The sequence below is a fragment of the Hemitrygon akajei genome, chromosome 6 (assembly GCF_048418815.1).
Source record: "Hemitrygon akajei chromosome 6, sHemAka1.3, whole genome shotgun sequence".
NCBI classification, from domain to species: Eukaryota; Metazoa; Chordata; class Chondrichthyes; order Myliobatiformes; family Dasyatidae; genus Hemitrygon; species Hemitrygon akajei.
In genome coordinates this window covers 164,674,327-164,691,462 of record NC_133129.1, presented here as the reverse complement: position 1 = coordinate 164,691,462, position 17,136 = coordinate 164,674,327, and the positions used below count along the sequence as shown (strand labels likewise).

The following is a 17,136-nucleotide window of genomic DNA, read 5'->3' as shown; positions in this document are numbered from 1 at the left end:
CCACACTCATCCCACTCTCTCACCAGATGACCAATCAGATCAAACTAGTATCCACATTGTGAATTTCTGAACCCTAGGAAATAGACCTTGAATTTAATAGGTCACACTCCCAGATTTACTTCTTAGAGTTGCAAGACTGTCAAGACCTTTAAATACCTATTCATTTTTGAAAAGCACATCTAAATTTTTAATCTTAAATTTTGATCTTCACATCAGCAACCATGAGGTAATATTTTTGTTTATTAACATTTTCATTAAATTTACAAACAGAGCATATGAAATTTCATCTTGAATTGAGCTAAATTTTTATAATTTTATGGCAGCTCTAAGTTTTGCAGAACGTCCACGTGGGTTTTGCTGAATTTCCTGGAAGTCAGGAGTCAATACTTTCTTTTGAATGCTTGACCAGTTCAAATCGCTTTGCTTTGTGTGACATGTTTCACCTTCCTCTGGCTCCTTTTGAAGCCCTTGCCTAATTTTTTGCCTTGCACTTAGATTGGGCTTCTCAGAAAAATCTATATCTTGCAGGAAACGTTTCACAATCCGATCTTCGAGCGAATGAAATGTCAATGCAACCAAGCAGCCTTGGGGTTTTAAGAATCTGTGAGCTGTCTTAAGTCCTTTAAACAATTCATTCAATTCATCATTCACAAAGATTCGTAAAGCCTGGAATGTTTTGGTTGCCACATGTGTAGATCTCTGAAGCAGGTCTTTACGTGCGTACATTGCTGCTGCTGGAAATGCTCCTGTAAAGCCAATAATAAAAATAAATCAATTTTTTCATACAAGAATGGTGAATCAAAAGCAAACCCCTCAGGTGTTGCAAATCTAGATAAAAAGAGAATGTGCTAGGAATGTCAGCAGGTCAGGCAGCATCTTTGGAGAGAGAGAGAGAGAGAGAAAGACAGAGACAAACAGAGAGAGAGAGAGACAGACTGACTGTTAATAATTTAGGTTGACAATCTTTCACTCTCTGACCAGCTGAGTATTTCCAGCATTTTCCATTCTTACATTATAGTAAAAATAAACCTTTCAAAATAAAACTTTCTATTGAAATTAAAGAAATATATATTGGGGAACAAAATATGTAACACTGAAAATGTTATCTTTATTGCCCAGATTTAAATTTAATAACTTGCACAGATATAACTTGCCACAGAATGCATCGCACATCTAATTTCATTACTCTGGGTCATTTAGTTGTTAAGCAATTTTATGTTTAAGAAGCTGCACAAAAATGATAGTGAGATGCACAATATTTTGATTTCCAAAGACCAAATGAATTTAAAAACTGACTACAGAGTATATAAGGTGGCTTCCGTTCCTCAAGCAGCTGCACTCAGATCTGTCATTTGGTAACACAGTGATCAGGCTCATCGATGTTATAGAATTCTCAATGAAATCAAAACAAATCAGTTACCAATTAAAACTATGTAAACTTCATATTAGTTTCAAACATAATAGTATTGTGGCTGCTCTGCCAAGCCATTATTTTCATGGCAACAAAGAAGGGAGAATGCAAACTGTGGATTCTTAAGGGCAATCTTTCTTCATGTGATAGTTCACAGCAGCATGACATATAACAAGCTCATTATAATTACTGGCATGAACTGATCTGATGAAACACAATATTGGATGCATAAGATACTTGCTAGAAAATTACTTTGCCAAAATCATTCATTCTTTTGTATGACTGTACATTGTGATTGCAGTACATCCTTAGGAACTCATGAACTGAATAAAGTGAAACACGTCAGGTCATTTCAGAAGTTCTTTATCTGTGGTTAAAAATAAGGAAATTCTTATCAACCATACTGCCAAAGTAGTGATACTTAGTTGTGTGAATTTTGTTCATTTTAATACCAAAACATAATGAAACAATGGAGAATTGTGTAAATAACCCACAAACAACATTGGCTAACCTGCTGAATATGTGCACCATTTGTATTTTCCTTCTACTTTCTTTGTTGTTTACACAAAATTCAAAGTACATTTATTATCAATGTACAAATTAAACAACCTTGAGATTCGTCTCCTTACAAGCAGCCACAAAACAAGAAACAGGAGAGGGGAAGGGGGGAAAGAGACACAAATTGTGCAAACAATAAAAGCAAGCAACAGCACTTACAAGTGGTGATTGATAAGTTCGTGGCCTAAGGTAGAAGGAGTTACATTTTAGAAAACCTAGCACATTATTTTTCAACGTAGTCCCCTCCTACATTTACACACTTAGTCCAGCGGTTGTGGAGCATACGGATCCCTTCTTCGTAGAAGTCGGTGTCTTGGACTTCCCAGAAAGTGGTCCACAGCAGGGGTGATTGATAAGTTTGTGGCCTAAGGTAGAAGGAGATGAGTTTTACAGTTATCGTTACCTGCATGTGCAGTTCAACTCTGAGTGATTATGCAGTAAGTTTGAAGTTAAAATTCCGTGGTATTTCTGTTTCAGATAATTGAAAATTGCAAGTAAGCACTGTCTGAGAAAATGGACAACATCGGCCTTCGTGCAGTCATCAGCTACCTCGGTCTCAAGGGCTTATCACCCAAGGAGGTCCACAAGGACATGGTGGCAACACTAGGGGAGGGTGAAAAATAAGTGTGCTAGTTTTTCTAAAATTGACTCCTTCTACCTTAGGCCACAAACTTATCAATCACCCCTCGTAGAATGAAAGTGATTCCTTAGACATGAAGCCTGGAACAGCTGGAGCAGGTCCACAGCCTCAGCCTCAGCCTCATATCTTAAGTTCTATAGTGTTTTGCAGACTATAACATTTCTTCAATGGCAGAGCAGTCAAAACTGCCAATGAATACAGTGTGGGATTAGGTCAAGGAAAATGAACACATGGGAGATTCAGAGGTACTTGAACTATACTCACAGGAAAATGATATTTTCATGCAATCCAAATATAACTACTGAGCATATTGGAGCACATTTACCATCACTCTCCAAGATCAAGCATGGCGGTGACCTCAGGTCCTCAGAACTATATCGGACTACGATCTTGAGAATAAATCAATCAGTAATGACTTACCGCTGATGAGATTCACCTAGTAATTCAATATTCATTGAATAATAAAACAGTTAACTTCGGTTCTTGCATCCTGACATATTTTTCTGGCCACTTCTATGCAATGAAAAATCCTAAAGGGCGTAAGTGAATTACAGGTAGTAATCCCTTAATTTGCTGACTGCTCTTGAATTAGCACCTGTAAACTCCAAAAGGATGATTAAAACTTAGCCCTAACTTACACCAGTGAAAACACTGTTGATATGAAAAGTAACAAACTTTATCCTTGAGGTTCCCCTGCAAGTTGAACCTTTCATTGCATGATGTTCGGTGTTTAGAGAACCCTAATGACTGATGGAGGCATGAGAAGAAAACTGTATTTTATTTATTTAATATGGAATAAGCCCTGAAAAAAAAACTGAAGAACTATAGGTTAAATAACCTGCCCCTTCACTTTATGTATTTACTTCCAATGTAAGAGGCATTTCAGCCAATGTGTCAGCTCCTTCACTCAGTTATTTCCCAATAACCTCTTTTCCTTCACATACCCACTGCTACTCCCCTAATTTTCCCCATCAGGCAGCAACACAGGGAATGATTTACAGTAGCCAAGTAACCTGGCACCCTACATGCCTTTGATATGTGGGATGAAACTGAATGCCCAGGAGTAACCCAAGAGATCAAAGGGATAACGAGCAAGCTCCACACATTCAGCACACCAGGTCAGAATCAAATCGGAATGATTCAGCTATGTGGGAACACTACCCGCAGGACAGCAAAGGATTAGATAATATTTGTAAAGATTATTATAATACAATACTGGGCAAAGGACTAAGCGACCCTAGATTCTTATATAAATTTTGCTTTAGATATTTAATTTTTGCCTTCTGCATTACTTGTCATAGAAAAGAGCAAATTTTAGATTTCTAACCATTCATTTTCCAATATTAGAGATTTTTTAATTTTGCTAAAGACTGTAACATGTTAGTAATAGACCACTTTTCAAATAAAAACTGCATTACTTGGTATGTACAGTGCCTATAAAATATATTCACCCCACCTTGGAAGTCTTCAAGTTTTATTGTTTTACATTAAATCACAGTTGATATAATTTGGCTTTTTTGACACTGATCAACAGAAAAAGACTTGTTGTGTCAAAGTGATAACAGATCTCTAGAAAGTGATTTAAAATAATTACAAACATAAAACACAAAATAATTGATAGCTTAAGTATTCACCCCCTTTAATAGGACACACTAAATCATCACTGGTGCTGCCAATTGGTTTTAGAAGTCACAGAATTAGTTAAATGGAGATTATTGTGTGCAGTCAAGGTGTTTCCATTGATGGTAGTAAAAATACATCTGTATCTGGAAGACCCAACTGCTGGAGAGTCAGTATTCTGCCAAAAACAACACCAAGAAGACAAAAGAACACTTCAAGCAACTCTGCAAAAAGGTTTATTGAAAAGCACAAGTCAGGAGATGGATACAAGAAAATTTCCAAGAGTACATCAAGAAATGGAGAGAAAATGGAGAAAGAAGGCTGTCCTCAAAATCTGAGTAACTGTGCAAGAAGACTAGTGAGGGAGGCCACCAAGAGACTCTGGAGGAGTTACAAACTTCAGTGGCTGAGATGTAAGAGATTGTGCATACAATAACTGTTGTCCGGGTGTTTCACCATAAAACACTACAGCACTGAAAACAGGCCATTCGGCCCTTCTAGTCTGTGCTATTCTGCTAGTCCCATTGACCTGCACCCAGTCCATAATCTTCCAGACCTCTCCCACCCATGTATCTATCCAATTTATTCTTAAAATTTATGAGTAAGCCCGCATTTACCACATGACAGCTTGTTCCACACTCCCACCACTCTCTGAGTGAAGAAGTTCCCCCTAATGTTCCCCCTAAACCTTTCCCCTTTCACCCTAAAGCCATGTCCTCTCATATTTATCTCTCCTAATCTAAGTGGAAAGAACCTACTCGCATTTACTCTGTCTATACCCCTCATAATTTTGTAAACCTCTATCAAATATTTCTCATTCTTCTACGCTCCAAGGAATAAAGTCCTAATGTGTTCAATCTCTCCCTTAACTCAACTCCTGAAGACCCGGCAACATCCTAGTAAATCTTCTCTGCACTCTTTCAATCTTACTGATATCCTTCCTATAGTTAGATGACCAGAACTGCACACAATACTAGACATTTGGCCTCACCAATGTTTTATACAATCTCACCATAACATCCCAGCTCCTATACTCAATACGTTGATTTATGAGTCAAAAGTCAGTCGCAGCTTTTTGGGAAAATGGCAAAGAGAAAGCCACTGTTGAAAAAAACTCACATGAAATTTCGGCTAGGCTTTGCCAGAAGGCATGTGAGAGACTCTGAAGTCAGCTGGAAGAAGGTTCTCTAGTCTGATGACCTTTTTGGTCATCAGACTAAACGCTATATTTGGTGTAAGCCAAATACCGCACATCATCAAAAACACATCATTCCTACCGTGAAGCACGGTGGCAGCTGCATCATGCTGTGAAGATGCTTCACTGCAGCAGGCCCTGAAAAGTTTGTGAAGGTAGAGAGTAAAATGAATGCAGGAAAATACAGGGAAATCCTGGAGGAAAACCTGATGCAGTCTACAAGAGAACTATGACTTGCGAGAAGATTGTTTTCCAGCAAGACAATGACCCCAAGTATAAAGCCAAAGCTACATAGGAATGGCTTAAAAACAACAAAGTTAATGTACTGGAGTGGCCAAGTCAGAGTCTAGACCTCAATCTAATTGAGAATTTGTGGCAAGATTTGAAAGGGCTGTTCACTCACAATCCCCATGCAAGCTGACAGAGCTTGAGCAGTTTCATAAAGAATGGAGAAAGATTGCAGTGTCCAGATATGCAAAGCTGATAGAGACCTATCCACACAGACTCAAGGCTGAAATTGCTGCCAAAGTAACATTTAAGTACTTGAAGGGGGTGAATACTAATGCAATCAATTATTTTGTATTTTATATTTTTAATTAATTTAGATCACTTTGTAGAGTTCTGTTTTCACTTTGATATGAAAGAGTCTTTTTCTGTTGATCAGTGTCAAGCAAGCCAAATTAAATTCACTGCCATTCAATGTTGCAAACAATAAAACATGAAAACTTCCAAGCAGGATGAATACTTTTTATAGGTACTGTATATAGCCCAGTCCATGATTAAACAAAGATAACAAACAGGATGCTAATGATCAATGACATAATGAGTTAAGTGAACTAAACCGATAAACTGAAACAGAAGCAGATGTAGAAGGAATCAAACTGGGTGAAGGGCAACAAAACACAAGGCAGTCATCCTGCATCAGCAAGGTCTCTCCCTAGCAGAAATTTCTTGACAGATAGAAGATCCAAAATGTAAACACAAAGTACACTGCAGATGCTGTGGTCAAATCAAGATGTACAAAAAAGCTGGATGAACTCAGCAAGTCGGGCAGCATCTGTTCCAAAATGTGTTGTCCAAGTTCTCGCACAAAGAAGCAGGCGAGGTTGAGAACCAGAAATGCAGTGGTCAACCACAGAAGCTGAGTTCAACAGACAAGAGATACATCAAACTGATATCCCTTCTAAATTGAAAGTCCAGCACTGCTATCATGTCTGAATTCACATAACCTACTTGAACCCAAGTACACCCCCCTACAGTCTAGAAAGGTCTTATCAGAAGTGGTCTTCATGGAAGTGATGCTGCCAAAAAGCCATTCCTCCACAGTTGAAACAAAGCCAAGAGACTCACCCATGCAAAAAACACAAGGGCTAGGTTGCGTAACAATGGTAGCAAGTGCTCTGGATTTAGAGTCAAAATTTAAAACCTTTGGCTCAAACAAGAAGCAGTTTGGCTGTAGAAGAGCTGGAGATCGCTACATGGATGAGTGGCTGCAGCCAACAGTGAAGCACATTCCCTGAAAAATTGGGGCTGCACTTCCGCAAATTGAGTTGGTGATCTGGTCAGAATTAATGAAATCCTCAATGCTGAGAAGTACAAGCAGATTCTTATCCATCACACAATACCATCAGTATAGTGTCAGATTGGTCCCAACTTTATTTTGCAGCAGAACGATGAGCCCAAACTCACAGCTAAGGTCAGAAAGAACAATCTCCAGTGAAAAGACGAACAAGGAGTTCTGCAAAAGACAGTATGGCTTTCAGAGAGCCCTGATCTCAACATCATTGAGGTTGTCTGGGATTACCTGGAGAAATTGAAGCAAATGAGGTAGCCAAAGTTTGAAGAACTGCAGCAAATTCTCCAGGATGTTTGGAACAGCCTACCAGCCCATTTTCTTATAAAACTCAAACATGAGAAAATCTGCAGATGCTGGAAATCCAGGCAACACACCACACACAATGCTGGAGGAACTCAGCAGGCCAGGCAGTATCTATGGAAAAGTGTATGGTCGATGTTTCAGGCCGAGACCCTTCATTAGGACTTCTGATGAAGGGTTTTGGCCCAAAAGGTCAACTGTCCTCTTTTCCATAGATTATGCCTGGCCTGCTGAGTTCTTCCAGCATTGTGTGTGTGTTTGTTATGAAACTGCTTGACGATAAGCCCTACAGAATTTATGCAATTTTAAAGGCAAAGGGTGGTCCCACCAAATATTGATTTGATTTAGTTGTTTTACTTACTGCTCTTTATATTACTTTTTGATATTTAGAAACTTTTTATTATTTTTGAAAGCATCTTCACTTCTCAGAATTTTTTTAAACATGTGTAAGACTTTTGTTCAGTACTGTATTTCAACTATCACTAGCTTCATTCTGGCTGTGAAGTTTAAAAAAAAATCATGACTGGAGCATTCTTATCTTCTGCTTATGCAAATTCCTTAATGTGGATGACTCTGCCGTAGGATGCCCTTGCACTGTCAGAAAAGGACAAGATATTTGTGGAGTATTCTTTGAGGTCCATAGTGAGCGTATTTGTGCATTATTGACTGCAAATAATAGCTCAATAGATTAAACCTTAAGTCCAAAAAGACAATTTTATTGATTCTTATGCACTTTTCTCACTTGAAGATTAGATCTACACTGATCTTATAGTTCAAAAGTGTTGAAAAGATTCATCTTTGCAAAGTTCAAAATACAGAAATCCAACTCATTCCTGTAAAAATGGTAGAAATAAAACATTACTAAAGTCAACTGCTACTAATACAATAATGACCTGCTTTAATATAACATCTGACAGTTGTCGGCATGGAAGTGATTACAGGGACATAGAAGGACTTGAAAAGGATAAGTATTTCAAAATCATGATGCTTAACAAGGAGCCAATATAGGTTATCAAAAATTTCAAATGAGTAGGACATTGTGAAAACTAAGAGATTGGAAGTAGAGGTTTGGTTAACCATGGTTAGTGAAGGTACAAAGAGAACAGCTAGCCAGAAGTGCATTGGAATTGAGAAGTAGAAATGCCATGGATAAGAGTTCAAACAAAAGTAGACCATGGAAGGAAGGAGGCAAGAGCAAATAAAGCAGCATGACAGACACAAAATCGGCTATCTTAATGGTCATGGAGATATGTAATTATCAGCTAATCTTTTAGTCCAAGGGTTCCCAATCTTTTTTATGCCATGGACTAATACCATTAAGTATTAGTCCATTAAGATGATTGGACCATTATATGAATACCATGCATGGATGAATACCATTAAGATGATTGGACCCCAGGTTGGGAACCCCTCTTTTAGTCAAATATGACACCAAAGTTGCAAAGGGTAATGCTGCTTTGGTATGGGAGGTGTGAGAGGGGTTTTGGGGCTCTAATGTTTTCTGCCAGTCATTCATTGTTTATTTTTCCTGTTTTGTGGATGTCTGTGAAGAGTAAGGATTTCAAATTGTATAATATATACACTCCCTGACAGTAAATCGAACCTTCAAAATCCATTGAAATTAAACCAGTAGTTTGGAAATGCTGCTGCAGGATGGATCCAAAGGCAACAGATTTGATATCTCAATATATAGCTGTATAAAATTTCTACTCAGTCAGTATTGTACATCCGAAAATATCTGAAAAGTTAGTAACAGGGGAGGATAGGAGAGACTGTTATGAGATAGAACATAACTGGGGCTGCCAACATGCTGGGGAAAATTGATACAGTGTTTTAGTATCAGAGGAGCAGCATGGAGATAAGATAAATAAGGGAAAGTGAGGAAATATCTGATGGAAACCAAAGATAATGAAAAGCAAGTGGTAGGAGAGGCAGGGAAATTGGAAATTAGATTGCAAAAGATGAATAACACTATTAACGCTTTTTTGTTATAAGGACAATGATGGCAAATTTAAAATGAGAACAAGTAGTAATAATATGGGTAACAAAAATAATTTAAACATTGCTGTAAAATCTTAGAATGCAGCTGATTTCATGCATTCTCCAAAATCTATGAAAAAATGAAAAGAAGCAGCTTGACGTTCCTTTTTTGCTTTAGACTGGGGCTATTGAAGAGGTTAAGTTACAAAATTATATCTGTAATGTACTTTGCTCTGAAGTTTGAACCACTTAAATATCCCAAGTACCTAAAACAGTACTCTTTAAAACATTGATTCAGTCCAGAAAGTTGCATAAGATCTCTTGCATAAGGTTTACGAAACACTGCAAAATTTCAAAAATAATCAGTGTCTCAATGTAATTCAAAAAAGCTCTTTGGTGTACTGAACGCAGCAGGGATATTCATTTTGACAGTCATGTTCTATGTTCTAAGTTTTTAATTTCAGCAGTCATGTTCTAAGTCTACAGTAGAATCCATTAAATATTTCAAAAAATAATTTCTATCAACTACAAAATAAAGCTTTAAAGATAACACATTTAAAGTTCTGTAGGTTACCCATACAGTTCTGGTCGATTTCCACCGCCTGCTTTCCGTGTACCCCCCCCCCCCCCCACCCCACCTCCACCCACCCTTCCCATCTTTGTATATTAGCATTCTTCAGTACCACCACTTGGCATCTGGTGTTTTTGAAGTTAACTGAATTGAAATTCAATGAACTCGATGCAGTCTTACAAACAATTTTAATAATTAAGATCATTGTTGTATGGTTTTCTCCTGAACATTTCTACACCATAGACCTAATACAACTACAGTTTCCCACCCCTAAATCACTTGATTAATAGAATAACAAACCATTTAGATACAGATTGTATCTATGCATTTCATTTACTTTCAATCTATTCTACTTCATTTGCGAGGGTCATGACTATGACTGTGGATTTTTCCCACAGCTGTTCTCAAGCTGCTCCACAGCAAATGACAGCAGGATTGTTCACCAAAATGGTAGCAGTCACAGGAGTGATTTTCATTTTTCTCTCTCTATTACCACAGTATAAAATTAGAGACTGAATGTTTTGAGTTAACACAGTCCAGAAAATATAACATCTTGTCCATTGAAGCATTACAATGATTGCTGGCTGGTATTGGAATACTGGGAATCCAACATTCTACTACTGGGAAGAATTACTCACTGTGATGGAGTAATGCATCGATTGACAGATAGTCATAGACACAGCATGCTTCAGCTTCAACTGTGAATATTGATTCAATTTCCTCCCCTCTTTTGTGGCTTAGTAACATCCAAAAGCTGGTGATGACGGCATTTGCCCGTGTGGATTGAAATAGAAAAGAACAGAAATTAATAAAGGATTTTGGTGTTGATCATATTCTCTGGAGTATTTATTTTTTTGGAAAATAGAAGACTACTGACAAACTCACTACACAAACACTAAAATGTCTTCAAGGATTTAATCAAATGAGCCAAATAACTGAAGGAATGGCATGTTGATGTCAACTCAAGTTTCAACTAACATAAGTCACTAAATTTGAATACCCACCACCTATTCCCACATTACTCCTGAAAACCTCTTTTCATTGATGAATAAGCTAGTTCCACTAATAGCTTTACGTTTAATCAGTACATCAGACAGACAAGGAAGATTTTAGTTTCCATCCAAATGAATGTGAGTTTGTTGCTCTCAAGTGGGATTGCTCAGAATTCCCTGTTTTTATTCAAAGTGCTCCTTCTTGTTCAAGAATTGAAAACAAATCAATATTGGAAAATGATTACTTTGAATCACGTCTCAGAAGTCAGCACTTCAAAAAGCTGAATACAAAACTAAATATTAATCATGAATTTTTATAATTTACTTCTTGGAGATAAATTATCTATAAGGTAACTAAAGTTAATTGGTGAATGAAAGGTTCATGGGAGGTAGAGGAAAATAAGTATTAATAGTGGTTTTAACTACTTCAGCCTATTTCATCATTTATTGAGATCATTGCTGGCCTTGGATCTAATTCAATAAAGTTGCCATTTCTGTTTAACTAAAGCTAAATCTGTTAGAGGATACATTGCCATTTTTGAACTCCCACTGTTTTGCAGTTTAGTTTTCAGAATGCAGATTCCTCAGGTTCCCAACCACTTGATAAAGAGATCAGTTCCCCCAAACTTTTAGAAATTTCAATGAAATTACAACTTCACCTTTTGAATTCTGGCTTGATACAACTCCGGCAAATTACTTTACACTCCCTTTAGAGGAAAAAGCATCCTTTGCAAGGTCATTAGAGGTGTTCACAGCACTTTATTCTGTTCAGGGGTTTGCATTTCTTCTACTTACGAGTACAGTTTGGTCACTGGCATATTTGGATGTTTCTGTTGCTTTCTATCCATGTTATTAACTGATATGGACTTCTACCAGTTGCACCAACTAATTAGGTGTACCAGCCCATTATCTCTAATCTGTTCCTGCTACTGAGCCAATTTCCTGACTAGATAAAAATATGACTTCAGCTCTATAAGCTTCATCTTTAATGAGCAGTTTCTTTGCAAAGCATTTATCAAGTCCCTTCTCAGAATCATACAACACAGAAATGAGACCTTCTGCACACCATATCCTTGCCAACTATTTTGTCCATCTTCACTAAACCCAGTGTTCATATTAGTATCATATAGATAATAATCATAGATATCCACTGCGCACAACTTTAATTTACATATCTCATTCAGGCTGAAAATGTAGTATTTACCTTTCTTAAACTCATGCTCTCTCTCAGTTTCAAATGTTCAAATTGTTCAAAAATAATCACAGATTTAAGTCATTTCCTAACTTTAGATTAACTGGTGTATAATTGCCCCATTTTTCATCTCACTTTCCTTTTAAATAGCAGACTGTCACAGAACGCAGCACAGCATTGGTCTCTCCACGCACGATGTTATGCCAACCTCATAGCCTAGTCTAAGATCAACCTAAGCCTTCCTTCCTACATGGCTCTCCATTTTTCTAATATCCATGTGCCTTTCTAAAAAATTTTAAATGTCCCTAATGTATGTGCCTCTATCACAAGCTGGGTGTTCCATGCTCCCATTACTTTGTGTAAAAAACTTATCTCTGATATTCTTAACCCCATACTTTCCCTCCAATCACCTTAAAATTAGGCCCCCTTGTATTAGCCATTTCCACCCTGGGAAAAAATCTCAGGCTATCCATTTAATCTATGCTTCCTATAATTTTGCACCTATTTATCAAGTCTCCTTTCATCGTCCTTCACTCCAAAGAAAAAAGCTCAACCTATCCTCATAAGACAAGAATAGTTTCTTTACTTCCTTCAAAATCCTAGAATGGAACCTGGCTTGAGAATTTGTCACTATTCTTAGGAACTAAAAGACATATTTGAAGGTGATTGGCAAAAAAAATTAGAAGTGACATGAAGAAAGAAACGTAAAATAAAAGTAGAGTAACAGGGATACGGAATGCACTGCAAGGAGGAATAGTGAAACAGATTCAATCAAGGTATTCAATCTGGATAAGTACTCAGGAGGAAAGCAAAGTGCAGGGAAATGAGAAGAAGTGGAGGAGTGGGAGCAGCAGCTTTGCTTTCATTTAGAACCAGTACAGACATAACGGGGTAAAAGGCCTCTGCTTTTGCTGTAACCTATGACCCACTGCAAGCGCATTGATGTTTAATGTTGGTGAGTTCTCATTCCCTACTTTTCTTGAGCTATCTTGCATGCTATAATCTTCCTAAAGTATTGTAATACCAACAGAAAGTAATTAGTCAATAACAACAAATTCCTTAACCGTGTTGCCATGTACCAAGATATCAATTTTCAAAGTACAGACATTGATCAGACCACATTCCCTTAACATTAACATATTGTAGTCTTGCTTTCATATTCCTTTCATAGTCAAATAGAAACTGAACTCGTTACTTACATGGAGAATAAATGCAAGTATGGACCAGCTAAACTGATGCTCTGCATCCAGATTAAAATGTCAGTGCTTTTACAAGTAAAGAATTATCTATAAAACCCAATGCAATAATTCTTTTCCGATACATATCAAGTTTTCAATTTCAAAATAAAATAAACCAAATGTTTAGTAAGATGAGTTTCAGCACCTGGCATTCCAAAACAAGTCTTTACATATAATATGTAGGGTTGCCACTTAGAATGTTCTACAAATTTCACTGCTTGAATGATTGTTTAAGGCTGGCCAGGAACATCTGTTTTAACCACAATCAGGCTTGAGGGCAAATTTCCTTTTCCACTTTAACTGCTGTAGGTTAGCAAATTTTATAGATAAATGCTTGGTTAAAATTTTGCCTCAATTCACTATTATAAATTTAAGCTTTTGAAATTTTAATTTATGGCATCTGTTGTTTTCAACAAATCATAATCAAAGTGAATTGGTCATATGATTTGTAGAACATTCTAAGTGGCAAGTGGCATATGGCTGTTGTGGTGGAAGATTTTAATTTCCCAAATATCGATTGGCATCTCCCTAGAGCGAAGGGTTTAGATGGAGTAGAGTTTGCTAGGTGAGTACAGAAAGGTTTCTTGACACAATATGTAGATAAGCCTACAAGAGGAGAGACTGTACTTGATTTGGTATTGGGAAATTAGCCTGGTCAGGTGTCAGATCTCTCAGTGGGAGAGCATTTTTGTGATCTCCTTTACCATAGCATTGGAGAGAGATAGGAACAGACAAGTTAAGAAAGCATTTAATTAGAGTAAGGGGAAATATCAGGCAAGATCTTGGAAGCATAAATTAGAAACAGATGTTCTCAGGGAAACGTACGGAAGAAATATGGCAAATGTTCAGGGAATATTTGCGTGGGGTTCTGCATAGGTACACTCCAATGAGACAGAAAGGATGGTAGGGTACAGGAACCATGGTGTACAAAGGCTGTTGTAAATCTAGTCATGAAGAAAAGAAGAGCTTACGAAAGGTTCAAAAAACTAGGTAATGATAGAGATCTAGAAGATTATAAGGCTAGCAGGAAGGAGCTTAAGAATGAAATTAAGAGAGCCAGAAAGGGCCATGAGAAGGCCTTGGCAGACAGGATTAATGAAAATCCCAAGCCATGCTACAAGTATGTGAAGAGCAAGAGGATAAGATGGGAGAGAATAGGACCAATCAAGTGTGACAGTGGAAAAATGTGTACGGAACCAGAGGAGACATCAGAGGTACTCAATGAATACTTTGCTTCAGTATTCACTACGGAAAAGGATCTTGACGATTGTAGGGATGACTTGCAGTGGACTGAAAAGCTTGAGCATGTAGATATCAAAGAAGAGGATGTGTTGGAGCTTTTGGAAAGCATCAAGTTGGATAAGTCGCCGAGACGGACAAGATGTAATCCCGGGCTACTGTGGGAGGCAAGTGAGGAGATTCCTGAGCCTCTGGTGATGATCTTTGCATCATTACTGGGGACTGGAGAGGTTGTAGAGGATTGGAGGATTCCCTTATTCAAGAAAGGGAGTAAGGATAACCCAGGAAATTAGAGACCAGTGAGTGTTAATTCAGTGGTTGGTAAGTTGACGGAGAAGATCCTGAGAGGCAGGATTTATGAACATTTGGAGAAGCATAATATGATTAGGAATAGTCAGCATGGCTTTGTCAAAGGCAGGTCGTGCCTTACGAGCCTGATTGAATTTTTTTGAGGATGTGACTAAACATGTTGATGAAGGCAGAGAAATAGATGTAGTATATATGGATTTCAGCAAGGCATTTGATAAGGTACCCCATGCAAGGCTTATTGAGAAAGTAAGAGAGTTTGGGATCCAAGGGGACATTGCTTTGTGGATCCAGAACTAGCTTGCCCACAGAAGGCAAAGAGTGGTTGTAGACAGGTCATATTCTGCATGAAGGTCAATGACCAGTGGTGTGCCTCAGGGATCAGATCTGGGACCCCTACTCTTCATGATTTTTATAAATGATCTGGATGAGGAAGTGAAGAGATGGTTTAGTAAATTTGCTGATGACACAAAGGTTTGGGGTGTTGTGGATAGTGTGGAAGGCTGTCAGAGGTTACAGCGGGACATTGATAGGATGCAAAACTGGGCTGAGAAGTGGCAGATGGAGTTCACTCCAAATAAGTGTGAGGGTGGTTCATTTTAGTACGTCAAATGGCAGAATGTAGTATTAATGGTGAGACTCCTGGCAGTGTGGAGGATCAGAGGGATCTTTGGGTCCAAGTCCATATGACACTCAAAGCTACTGCGCAGGTTGACTCTGAAGTTAAGAAGGCTTACAGTGTATTGGCCTTCATCAATCATGGGTTTGAGTTTAAGAGCCAACAGGTAATGTTACAGCTATATAGGACCCTGATCAGACCCCACTTGGTCTACTGTGCTCAGTTCTGGTCACCTCACTATAGGAGGGATGTAGAAACCATAAAAAGGGTGTAGAGGAGATTTACAAGAATGTTGCCTGGATTGGCAAACATGCCTTATGAGAATAGGTTGAGTGAACTCGGCCTTTTCTCCTTGGAGCGATGGAGGATGAGAGGTGACCTGATAGAGGTGTGCAAGATGATAACAGGCATTAATTGTGTGGATAGTCAGAGGCTTTTTCACAGAGCTGAAATGGCTAGCACGAGAGGGCACAGTTTTAAGGTGCTTGAAAATGGGTACAGAGGAGATGTCAGGGTTAAGTTTTTTATGCAGAGTGGTGTGTGCATGGAATGGGCTGCCAGTGACAGTGGTGGAGCTGGATACGATAGGGTTGTTTAAGAGACTCCTGGATAGGTACATGAAGCATCGAAATACAGAGCGTTATGCGTAACCCTAGGTAGTTCCTAAGGCAAGGACATGTTTGGCACAGCTTTGTGGGCTGAAGGGCCTGTATTGTGCTGTATGTTTTCTATGTTTCTATCTAAGATAACATCAGTAGTTGATTATATGGATATATGTGAAGTCTGCAATAAAGGAAGAGGCTACCAAAAGAATAACAATGGGCCAAACTACCAAGTGATCTGCTGTAGGTTGAATGTTGAAGTTATAGCCAGCTCCAAGAAAGAACTGGTTCACAGACCACCAACAGATCTGAGATACCCACTGGTAAGAAACTGAAGTATCTGATGCAAATAAAATCTGCTCTTATTTACAGGTGGTCAGTGTTGTTATGCTAACAGACTTAATCATCTGCACTCTTTTTCAAAGAGTCAGTACCGGGGTCTGAGAACTCCAAAGTGCGACGGAATTCAGTGTTACTTTCCTAAGCTGTACTACTCACCACTTACATTTCATCTCACTCTAAATTTCTCAATAGCAGGGGGAAATAACTTCTGGTCTTAATCAGTTTACATTAATCATTTCCAAAATCATCAAATTTAGACTTTAAGCTGTTTCAATCAAATATTTAAATCAATGGAATAGAAAAGTTCTCTGGCTATGCTGATGCATTCACTGTTGAGCAGTGTACCATTTCTCTTGCTCACGCATTATGAAAAGCCTTCAACAAAATGAGTCCTATGAAGCTGTATCTTGCTTCACTGAGAAGAGAAGTAAGGAGAAAAATAAAAAGGCAAGGAGCTAAAAGAAAAGTTTAAGCAAAAAGACAACATTTTGTTACTACAGTTATAAATAGCAATGTATTGTAGCGTCACTAATTGACTTTGGTTGATGGTTTGATGATTCATAGAAGCTACCTAGAGATTTAATTGCGCTGTTTTAATCAGATCGCCTGTTAGAATTTGTAAATAAAATGTTTGGACATATGGCACACATAAATATTCACCAAAGCACATGGTATCAGATGTACTTTTCTATTATTTGAATACTGACACCTCATTCCAATGAATTCTCAGTCCTACGTAGATGTGTTTACATTAC

At 38.0% G+C, this 17,136-nt stretch overlaps 1 protein-coding gene across 3 annotated transcripts in view; it reads right to left on the bottom strand.

Annotated features, from left to right (window-relative positions):
• Positions 1–222: 222 nt before the first annotated feature.
• Positions 223–17,136, bottom strand: part of mettl15 (methyltransferase 15, mitochondrial 12S rRNA N4-cytidine) — an 86,601-nt gene continuing 69,687 nt past the window's right edge. For all 3 annotated transcript variants that reach the window (XM_073049708.1, XM_073049709.1, XM_073049710.1), the window contains exon 5: positions 223–746. In XM_073049708.1, the coding sequence (XP_072905809.1) occupies positions 307–746 (440 nt within the window). In that variant the 3' untranslated portion in view covers positions 223–306. The remainder of the gene's footprint in view (positions 747–17,136) is intronic.